This window comes from Bidens hawaiensis, unplaced genomic scaffold (assembly GCF_021521415.1).
Source record: "Bidens hawaiensis isolate Kalapana, Puna unplaced genomic scaffold, B.hawaiensis_p1.1 tig00002772_1, whole genome shotgun sequence".
NCBI lineage: Eukaryota > Viridiplantae > Streptophyta > Magnoliopsida > Asterales > Asteraceae > Bidens > Bidens hawaiensis.
Window position 1 is genome coordinate 2887362 of NW_027491150.1, and position 12744 is coordinate 2900105.

General features: G+C 30.6%; 1 protein-coding gene across 1 annotated transcript; it reads left to right on the forward strand.

Moving 5' to 3' along the window:
* Positions 1–1779: 1779 nt before the first annotated feature.
* LOC143621244 (G-type lectin S-receptor-like serine/threonine-protein kinase At4g03230) lies at positions 1780–3423 on the forward strand (the record flags this gene model as incomplete). Its single annotated transcript, XM_077092738.1, has 5 exons — positions 1780–1869; positions 1942–2152; positions 2309–2546; positions 2866–3016; positions 3235–3423. Coding segments are annotated over 5 exons (879 nt in total), but the record flags the coding sequence as incomplete, so codon positions are not given.
* Positions 3424–12744: the final 9321 nt, after the last annotated feature.

A 12744-nucleotide genomic window follows, 5' to 3' on the forward strand; every position in this document is an offset into this window, starting at 1 on the left:
GTCCATAGAGATATTGAAGGGCTTGGGGGTTAATTAATGAGTTAAAGGTATGAATTGGAGGTTGGGCCCTTAAAAGAGGGTATGGGCCTACCGGGGATGCAAACCCAAGCTTATTTGTTGGGCCAATATTTTGTTGATTAAAATTTGTCGAAGCCCGTTCACCAGAGTCGAATATTCGAAAGCCCGATTCAAATCCTTTATTCGAATCTGGAACCGTTGGTTTTTAGATTCTGGTTTGAATAATCAGCGACCCAACTTATGACGCAATGGCTACCTATATATGTGGACACGACAACCCTTTGCCAGTTCATTTAAATAAAAAAAACTTCCGACAAAACTTTTGTAGGAAAAACGTCAGAAACAACATCTAGCGACCAAGAAAGCCGGTGGGAAAATTATTTTGCTAATAAATGTAGAGCAAACATGTAATCAACGTACCAAGAGTCGTACAACAGAGTCTTGAATTAATAATACATGATCTAGTTGTTAGACCATCCACAATAAGAAGGTACAAAAACACCCAAAACATACCTAGTCAGCTTTCACATTATAAAAACACAATTATTTAAAAACACTCAAAACCCCATCTAATAAAAAGTTTTAAAAACACCTAAAAGCATGGTTAAATACTTAAATCATCAGTTCATCACTATCCTAAGTTACCACTATTTTTTTAAACACTATTCAACCCCCGCCTGGCCCCACCATTTGCAAAAGGCCCCACTTCAACTCTTTTCTTAGTTTTTGGCGAAAAACTTTTTTGAAAAACATTTCTTGAAAACAACTCTCACAATAAAGAAAAAACAAATAACTTGTAAAAATTAAAAAAAAAAAAAATAAGCCCTAAAGACGTCTTATCATTTAGCCATTTAAAATAATAAGTATATGTATAAAATAATGCATACAAACAATTCTTACAGTTGGTATATTAATATCGATATGTGTATGATAATAAAAAGTAAGCAGCCACTATAACCAAGGTGGGACTCTTAATAAATGATTTATTACTTGTTTATTACTGTTATAATATTGTATTATGGAGCTGAAATGTGTTATAGCCATGAACGAATTTTTTATTTCTCCTTTTTTTCTGTTTGTTTATGGTTTAATAGGAAAATAAATGGACCATTGGTTTAACTTTCGCATGGAAAAGAAAGGGACAGTTTGTTTAATTATACTTTAGATAAATTTTAAAAATTAAAATAAATAAAGTAGTGACTACGTCGAAACAAAAGGCAAGCGGGTAAGCTATCTTTTTTTAATTGCAAAACTCAATCTGCTGAAAACTACATTCGTTGATCTTGGAGTGATCATGACATTACCATGCATGACTCGTTAAACTCGGCTAAATAACTATACAGCTTCAGACGCGAGAAAAATATGATATGAATGTAGAAGATGATGTTTAGTCTAAGTTATGAAGATATGATATGATTGCATATAAGAAAAAAAATAGAGCAGGTAATAATAATAATAATAATAATAATAATAATAATAATAATAATAATAATAAACTGGGGTTTATGTCCATAAGTTTTGTCCAAATATTTGGTTTTAGTCCAACAGTTTTAAATTTGTGGTTTTCGTCACTGTCGTTTCATTTCACTTGCAGTTAAACCCGAATCCATAAACCCCGTTAAGTCTGATCATTAAACTCATCAGCCTCATATGAGGGGCAATTTTGTCATTTTTCTCCTCAAATAAACCCTAGTGCTAATTTGCAAGCTCCCTTACGTGTACGGCTGGGGTGTATTTAGGAAAAGGAATAAAAAAGAATAAATTGCCCCTCACGGGAATGTTGCAATTGCCACCAATAACTTTTCCGTAGAAAATAAGCTTGGAGAAGGTGGTTTTGGTCCTGTCTACAAAGTAATTATTAAACAAGTAGTTTTAAAATCCTTAATTAATCATCTTTTCACTTCAACCTAATTTTTTTTATAGGGTCAACTTCTAGATGGAAAACGAATAGCAGTGAAACGGCTATCTAGCAACTCTAGGCAAGGTCTGAAAGAGTTTAAGACAGAAGTACATCTGATAATAAAATTGCAACACAAGAATCTAGTTCGGCTTTTGGGTTATTGCATAAAAGGAAACGAACGAATTTTGATTTACGAGTTTATGGCTAACAACAGTCTTGAAACCTTCATGTTTGGTTCTCTCTATTCTCTCATCACAAGAGATCTAGAACTTCTTTTTACGACAAACTTCTCACCACATAAACCCCAATTCTTAATAGGGATTTTGTACAATTAAGTTAATCAATAGATTATTTTTTGTTTGTTATATCTTTAACATTTTAATGTAACAGATCCTAAAAAGTGCAAGGAACTCGACTGGGCTAAGCGCTCGAACATCGTAAGTGGACTCACTAAGGGACTTCGATACTTACACGAAGACTCGCGCCTCAAAATAGTTCACAGGGATATGAAAGCCAGCAACGTTCTTTTGGACAGTGAGATGAACTCAAAAATATCCGATTTTGGCACTGCTAGAATTTTTGGGTGCAATCAAATGGAAGCTAACACCAATAGAATCGTTGGAACTTAGTAATCCATTCTAATCCTTCATATTTTAGTTTTTTTTTATAAATTATATATTAAGGGTGTTTGGGATTGGTTACTCTTGCAACCTTTTCTTATTAAAAACAATTAATTCATTCTAGAATAGACAAGCAAACACACTTTTTTCAATCAAATATTTAAGTATGTTGGTACAACTACCTTTAAAATTCAATAAATAGTTATACATAATCAGTCCCAAACTAATTACCACCTCCGATAATCTGCAAGGTTTTAATATACAGTTTTTCTCTTTCGAAAAGGCCTATATCATTTTTGTTACTGATAATGGAACGTATTACCATAGTGGATACATGGCACCCGAATATGCAATGGAGGGATTATTCTCTACAAAATCAAATGTTTATAGTTTTGGTGTGGTATTGTTAGAAGTCATTTCTAGACAACGAAACACCAGATTCTGTTTAGACAATGAGCCTCAAAACTTCCTCTCAACAGTAAGCAATTTACCTTCACTATCTATATTCGATAAAATCTTTGGTTATATTAGGGTTTTTATTTAGAAATATGAACAATTTTTAACGTATCCAATTATTGAAGGCATGACACTTATGGAAAGAAAATAAAGGAGAACAGTTAATAGATCGTTCACTAGTTCAAAATGTTGCAATTGACGAAGCTCTTAGATGGATCTATCATGTTATTATGTGTTCAGGAAGACCCACAAGATCGTCCAACCATGTCAACCGTTGTTTTTATGCTTGAAAGCCACTGGTCCACACAACTTCCGATACCATCGGAACCCCCAATGTCCTTCGCTAGATTTGTGTCTGGATTTGAAGCCCCATTGTCATATGCTAGATTTGCGGCTGTCTTCCAAGAAACTACGACAACTAGTGACTGAGTCGCATGACCTTCAAATTATCTATCAAGTTCAGATGTTGCTTCTTGCGTGTAATTAGTAGTTGTGCTTACGGCAGGTTAATCGAATCAATTACACGAGTTCAATATTTTCTTAAACTTGAATGTAATAAAACTGAAAACTGGTTGAATAATGCGGGTCAGGCTATATCACAAAACTTCAGTTTTGCAATTTTGAGTATATTCTAGTTTAACTCATGAAATGTAGGCGTTATTGGAGACATATATAATTCAAACTTCATATTTGCTCGTGTGTTTTAGTCTTTTGAAAAATCAACCTTTTGCAAGATTAAGATATGACTAGTTTTTTGTTTTGGTGTAGTTATCTATTGTTATTGCATGGCTTTTGGTTGGAATTTGAAACTTCTTTTGACAATGGGTGATCCACTAATTTGACTATCGGATGTGGTTGTGACATCATGGAGAACGATCCAGATGGCTTTTGGTGAGATCCGTTAGTGGGACTAGCCACTAGCGGATGTGAAGAAAAACAAAATTATATTATTTGTTGAAAATCAAAGAAATCTATAACTAGAAGGTACTAGGTAGGGGTTAGGAACAAAGCAACGATGTGGAATCAAAGCAACACATAAACGAGCACAACAATTAAGCACGCTGTAACAATTTTTTTCTTCCATATACGAAACAAGAATTTTAACATGGTTCGGTTCAGTGGGGGACCTACATCCACGGGTCGCAACTAGGGTTATTCATTAAGCTTAGACAAAAGATTACGATTACATGATAACGATATATATAAAGAATAAATTAAGGTTTTCAGCTTGGGCCCCAAGAAACCTAACATGGGCCAAAACCGGGCTCAAGATCTCTAAGCCTTCACAAACCCAATAGTAAGTTCCATTAATTTGTAATTGACTTGGTCTTCCGTCACGTTGAGAGAAGCTTAAAATTTTCTTTTGGTATTAATCCTAGAGCAACATTGGAGCTTTAACCAAATCGTTATCCACATCCTCAAGCGATCGGTGGATTTTCAAAAACTGTTAACATCCGCTAGTTGCACTAGCACAGACACCAAAAGCTGCCATGTCACCACTTCCGCTAAAACAAGTTCCATTTACGTCACATCATCACCACATCCGCTAGTCAAACTAGCACATCACCCATTGAAAATCTACCATAAAGCCATCAAAAATCACAAACATCCAATAACATATGTATGAGCCATTTCGGGCAGACTTATCCGAGTGTTACTATGGACTAAACACTAAAAAATAAAGAAAACACATCAAAATATAAATAATACCTTGGATTACGAGGTCGAACTGTAACTAAGATACATACACCTTATATGTAAATCTTCGGATTTCCTCATTCTCAGAGAAAATAATTTTCAGCGACATATTCTTCGGTAATCCGTCATTAAACTGAGAAGAGGGGACAATCCTTTAACGTCATTTATTTATTAATTATGCTTATTAATTTTCTTCATTTCATCTATCAGCGAAAAGTCTTTAGGAAACGACTTCATTAAAATAACACAATCGATCAGCTAGGGGCGATGGGGATGATGATGGTGATGATGATAATGATGATGGTGGTGATGATGATAATGATGATGATGATGATGATGATGATGATGATGATGATGATGATGATTTTCGATTATGTTACATGATCCATTATTTTACATATCGATTATGAAACATTTCGATTATGTTACATTTTTTATTAGGTTACCTTTTCGATTATGTTACATTTTCGATTATGTAACATTTTCGATTATGTTACATATTCGATTATGCAACATTTTCGATTATGTTACATAATCGATTATGTAACATTTTCGATTAATTTACATTTTTGATTATGTTACATAATCTATTATCTTACATATTCAATTATGTAACATTGTCGATTAAGTTACATAATCGATTATGTTACATTTTCAATTACGTTACATAATAAATTATGTAACAGTTTCGATTATGTAACATTTTAGATTATGTTACATTTTTTATTATGTTTCATTTTCGATTATGTAACATTTTCGACTACGTTACATTTTCGATTATGTTACATAATCGACTATGTTACATAATCGACTATGTAACATATTCGACTATGTTACATAATCGATTATGTTACGTTTTCGATTATGTTACGTTTTCGACTATGTTACATAATTGATTATGTAACATTTTCAATTATGTTACATAATCAGTTATGAAACATTTTCGACTATGTTACATTTTTAATTATGTTACGTTTTCGATTATATTACATAATCGATTATGTAACATTTTCGCTTATGTTACATGGTCGATTATGTAACAATTTCGATTATGTTACATAATCGATTATGAATCATTTTCGATTATGTTACATAATCGATTATGTTACATTTTCATTTATGTTACATATTCGATAATATTACGTAATCGAAAATGTGACATATTCAATTATGTTACCTAATCGATTATGTAACATTTTCGATTATGTTACATAATCGATTAAATTACATTTTCGATTATGTTACATAATCGATTATGTAACATTTTCGATTATATTACATTTTCAATTATGTTACATAATCGATTATGAAACATTTTCGATTATGTTACATTTTTTATTATGTTACATAATAGAATATGTTACATTTCGATTATGTTACATTTTTTATTAGGTTTCATTTTCGATTATGTAACATTTTCGACTATGTTAACATTTTCGACTATGTTACGTAAACGATTATGTAACATTTTTGACTATGCTTCATAATTGATTATGTTACATTTTCGATTATGTTACGTTTTCGATTATGTTACGTTTTCGATTATGTTACCTAATCGATTATCTTATATTTTCGATTATGTTACATTTTCGATTATGTTTCATAATCGATTATGTAACATTTTCTATTATGTTACATGTTCGATTATGTTACGTAATCGATAATGTAACATTTTCGATTGTGTTACCTAATCGATTATGTAACATTTTCGATTCTGTTACATAATCGATTAAATTACATTTTCGATTATGTTACATAATCGATTATGTTACATTTTCGATTATGTAACATTTTGGATTATGTTACATTTTCAATTATGTTACATAATCGATTATGAAACATTTTCGATTATGTTACATTTCGATTATGTTACATTTTTTATTAGGTTTCATTTTCGATTATGTAACATTTTTGACTATGTTACATAATCGATTATGTTACATAAACGATTATGTTACATAATCGATTATGTAACGTTTTCGACTATGTTACATAATCGATTATGTTATATTTTCGATTATGTTACATATTCGATTTTATTAAATTTTCGATTATGTTACCTAATCGTCTATGTAACATTTTCGATTATGTTACATAATCGATTATGTTACATTTTCGATTATGTTTCATTTTCGATTATGTTACATATTCGTTTATGCTACATTTTAGGTTATGTTACATAATTGATTATGTAACATTTTCGATTATGTTACATTTTCAATTATGTAACATTTTAGATTATGTTACATAATTGATTATGTAATATTTTTGATTATGTTACATTTTCGATTATGTTACATAATCGATTATATTACATTTTCGATTATGTTACATATTCGATTATGTTACATAATCGATTATGTTACATAATCGATTATTTTACATTTTCGATTATATTACATTTTCGATTATGTTAGATAATCAATTATATTATGTAACATTTTCGTTATGATACATTTTCGATTATGTTACATTTTCGATTATGTTACAAAATCGATTATGTTATATTTTCGATTATGTTACATTTTCGATTATGTAACATTTTCGATTATTTTACATTTTAGATTATGTTACATATTCGATTATGTTACATAATCGATACTGTAACATTTTCGATTATGTTACAAAATCGATTATGTAACATTTTCGATTATGTTACATAATCGATTACGAAACATTTTCGATTATGTTACAGAATCGATTAAGTTACATTTTCTTTTATGTTACATATTCTATTATGTTAAATAATCGATTATGTAACATTTTCGATTATGTTACATAATTGATTATGTAACATTTTCAATTATGTTACATAATCGAATATGAAACATTTTCGATTATGTTACATCTTGATTATGTTACGTTTTCAATTGTGTTACATTTTCGATTGTGCTACGTTTTCGATCGTGTTACATTTTCGATTATGCTACGTTTTCGATTATGTTACATAATCGATTATGTAACATTTTCGATTATGTTACAGAATCGATTATGTAACGTTTTCGATTATGTCACATTTTCGATTATGTTACATAATCTATTATGTTACATTTTCGATTATGTTACATTTTCGATTATGTTACATAATCGATTATGTAACGTTTTCGACTATGTTACATAATCGATTATGTTATATTTTCGATTATGTTAAATACTCGATTTTATTAAATTTTCAATTATGTTACCTAATCGTCTATGTAACATTTTCGATTATGTTACATAATGATTATGTAACATTTTCGATTATGTTACATTTTCGATTATGTTACATAATCGATTATGTTACATTTTCGATTATGTTTAATTTTCGATTATGTTACATATTCGATTATGCTACATTTTAGGTTATGTTACATAATTGATTATGTAACATTTTCGATTATGTTACATTTCAATTATGTAACATTTTTTTTTATGTTACATAATTGATTATGTAATATTTTCGATTATGTTACATAATCGATTATATTACATTTTCGATTATGTTACATAATCGATTATATTACATTTTCGATTATGTTACATATTCGATTATGTTACATAATCAATTATGTAACATGTTCGATTATGTTACATTTTCGATTATGTTACATTTTCGATTATGTTACATAATCGATTATGTAACATTTTCGTTATGTTACATTTTCGATTATGTTACATTTTCGATTATGTTACAAAATCGATTATGTTATATTTTCGATTATGTTACATTTTCGATTATGTAACATTTTCGATTATTTTACATATTCGATTATGTTACATAATCGATACTGTAACATTTTCGATTATGTTACAAAATCGATTATGTAACATTTTCGATTATGTTACATAATCGATTATGAAACATTTTCGATTATGTTACATTATCGATTATGTTACAGAATCGATTAAGTTACATTTTCGATTATGTTACATAAATGTTACATATTCTATTATGTTAAATAATCGATTATGTAACATTTTCGATTATGTTACATAATTGATTATGTAACATTTTCAATTATGTTACATAATTGATTATGTAACATTTTCAATTATATTACATTATCGATTATGAAACATTTTCGATTATGTTACATCTTGATTATGTTACATTTTCAATTGTGTTACATTTTCGATTATGCTACGTTTTTTATTGTGTTACATTTCCGATTATGTTACATTTTCGATTGTGCTACGTTTTCGATCGTGTTACATTTTCCATTATGCTACGTTTTCGATTATGTTACATAATCGATTATGTAACATTTTCGATTATGTTACAGAATCGATTATGTAACGTTTTCGATTATGTTACATAATCTATTATGTTACATTTTCGATTATGTTGCATAATCGATTATGTTACATTTTCGATTTTGTTACTTATTCGATTATGTTACATAATCGATTATGTAATATTTTCGATTATGTTACATAATCGATATTGTTACTTAATCGTTTATAGTTTAACTTTTCGTCAACTTTGGTGTCTACTAATGGCACATGAGACGTGTTATCAGCTAGACATTTTCTCAGATGAGAAACATGAAAAGTAGGATGAATTCCTTCTAGCTCCTCGGGTAAATCTAGCTTGTAAGCCATTTCACCCACACGCTCAGCAATCTTAACGGTCCAATGTACCTTGGACTCAGCTTTCCTCTCTTCCTAAAATGAATAATTCCCTTCCAAGACAAGACCTTGAGCATCACATTATCACCAATGCTAAACTCAATCGGTCGTCGCCGCTTATCAGCATATGACTTTTGTCGGTCTTGAGCAGCTTTCATTCTGGCCTTGATCTGATCGAACCTTGACGAGGTTTCCTGAACAACTTTTAAACTTCCAATATCTTTCTGACCAATCTCCCCAACATATAGGAGTTCTACAACGTCTAGCGTATAACATATCAAACGGTGACATACCAATACTTGAATGGTAACTGTTGTTGTAAGAGAATTCCGCGAGATGCGGATGATCATCCTAAATTCCTCCTAATAGTTTAAATTTGATTTTAATCCCATGTATGTCCTCTACATTCGGACCTGAGCTTGTTTCTCCAATTTCTGAACTGGAACGACTTTTTTTTCGACTAGCACATGAACGGACTGCGGAAACCGCTGAAACAAACAAAGGCGAGTCAGTAAACGTGATGTGCGAATAGCTATATATAAATATTAATAACTAATTCTCGCATTTCAATACTAAGTCTTAAATTATAAAACCAAACAATCCTAACTAAACTTTCCACAACGGCAAGTGTACCAATCGCGTAGCAGCACAGTCTAATGGAAGTCTGGATGTCGAACACAAAGACACGTGAGAATGGCTCAGATAATTAACCCTAATCCAAGTTCTGCCTAAATATTATATTTCTTTATCTTATTTATTTAAAACTAACTTAACTAATTTAACTTAACTAACATTGAAACTTAACAATAATAAGAAAACTTAACGGCACTAACGGAAGCTACGTAGCCCAATGGATAAACACATAAGTTAAATCTTCAACTTGAAGTTTTGTATATCCCATAAATCTCCTAGTATATATATATATATATATATATATATATATATATATATGTTTGGTTTTATATAAGAATAGGGCGTGAACCTTAAAATAATATAATAATAATAATAATGATAATAATAATTTTGAGTGTCAATATTAAAGGAAGTAAGAGTTAAAAGGTTGTGAGCCATATTAATCGGACCTCGACCGAAGTGATCACTAGTGTTTCCTCTAAGTTCAAGGTAAGCATGCCTACACGGACCATAGTCATGTTACTTTTGCAAATGTTTCATATATGATTATTTTTATATGCATATATATGATTATTTGATAATTGATTGTGGGTTCAAGTATATGAATTAATGTGTGGCTTAAAAAGAGGCTCTAACTTTAAAATAAATATGGTGGTATGCCTCTAATAAATATACGGGTTACGAGTCCCAAGGGTTTGGTAGTTGAAACTCCAAACTTTTAATACTATATATAAAAGATTTCGGGAGTTGAAATCTTAAGGGGTTCGAGTGTTGAACCCCAAATATAAAAAAGGGAGTTATTAACCCTCATGGGTTAATAATGAGCTCATAAGGAATCCGGGTGTTGAATTCCAAAGAATAATGAGAAGTAAAATTAAGGATTTCGGGTGTTGAAATCCCAAGGAATTCGGGTGTTGAATTCCCAAAGATTATTGTGGAGTAAATATAAGGATTTTGAGTGTTGAAATCCCAAGGAATTTGGCTGTTAAATTCCAAATAAAAACAAAACATATTTTTATAAAATGGTGTACTTACTTAGCGAAAGCTAATAAAAATATGTTTTAAAATGTTTTTAGGAAAAACACCCCTAGACGGTTGAAGCTTCATGGACGGGACTGGACTGACAAGTGAACCCTACTCGTGTATAAAAGTTTGTATAAAAAAGTTTATTAAATAAATATGTTTTTTTTGTAAAATAAATATTTTAATAACATGTTACCACGAGTGACATATTTTAGATGTAAACTGGGACCTACTCTAATAACTTTTGTGAAAGTAGTATTTATAAAAAGAAATAGGAAGTTTCAAGTTGGTATCAGAGCACGGTACGAGAAATTTAAGTATTCGAGATAAATACTTAGACTCGAACCATAATTGCTCTTGATAAAAGAGAGGTTCAGTCCAAAAGCGGTCCATGGAAGCTACAAAGGGAAGTTTTGTATGGGTGCTTAAATGAAAATAAAAAAGAAAATATGTGAAAACTAAAATTTGTATATTAAAAGACAATATATTAGTTGGGGGATCAGGATGAGTATAATATATTTTTTTCATGTCTGGCCTGTATGAGAGCAAATGTATCATACCGTTATGAATTCTCAAGAATTATATTGTGTTGAAAACAACAAAGAGTAAGTAGGGGGGAAATAAATATGCATGAAATGATGTGCGTGTTTATATTTATTGCATCATATGTGCATATACAGTGCTTTGTGCTTTATGGTCTTAGATTAATTGTTAGACTTAACAATAGATGAAGGAGTATAAAGGCCTTAGACAAAGTACCTTAGAAGGGATAAGAATATGAAATGAAAATAACAAATAAAATATTCGTCATGGAAGCACAAAACAATGAACTAAACATGAGCCAATATGCCAGGCCAACTCTCGAAGGCTACGGTAATGGAGTGGCTCCACCCGATATTACATGTCAAAGATTTTGTTACTATTGAAAAATGAGTGGCTTGTGCCTTGGGTAAACACAATCGAGAATCTCATAAGCCAAAACTAGTGAACACCATTTCATTAGTGTTTCAATTGCTGCATATGAACCTGTTCGGTCCCGTTCGTGTTTTGAGTCTTTCTCGCAGCTCTTATTGTCTTGTTATTACTGATGATTACTCACGTTTTACTTGTGAGTTTTTCTTGTCAAATAAGAGTGAAACTGCAGAATTGATTAAACGCTTTATGGTGCTTATGGCGAATCAGCTCAACTTAAAGCTGATGGGTATTCGATGTGATAATGGCACAGAATTCAAGAATTCTACACTAAATTACTTTTGTGCCGAAAAGGGGGTGCTTCGACAGTACAATCAGCTAAGAAACCGCAACAAAATGGTGTTGGTAAACGAAGGAACAAGACTCTTATTGAGGCTGCAAGAACTATGTTGTGTGATTCGAAGCTACCACTGTTTTTCTGGGCAGAGGCTGTTAACACAGCATGTTATGTTCAAAATCGAGTGCTGATCAACAAGTCTCAAATGAAGACTCCATATTTATACGGGTAAATAGTGTGTTTATGTTAATATTAAATATGCATTTAATGTGTTTAATCTTATTATAAGGAAATATATAGGTATTATAATTAAATTCCAAAAATAACGTGTCATGGTTGTTTACAATCTTGTCCTTATATTAGATCTAATGGTTAAAATCACTTCTTACACTTTTTATAAAAAAATACTTCTTATTATAACCTTCCTCTCTCTCTCTATATATATATTTATATATTATATATAGGGAGATGATCATGAGAGAACTCTTTTTATGAACAGAACTAGAGAACTAATAATGAAATATTTTTAATTTAAT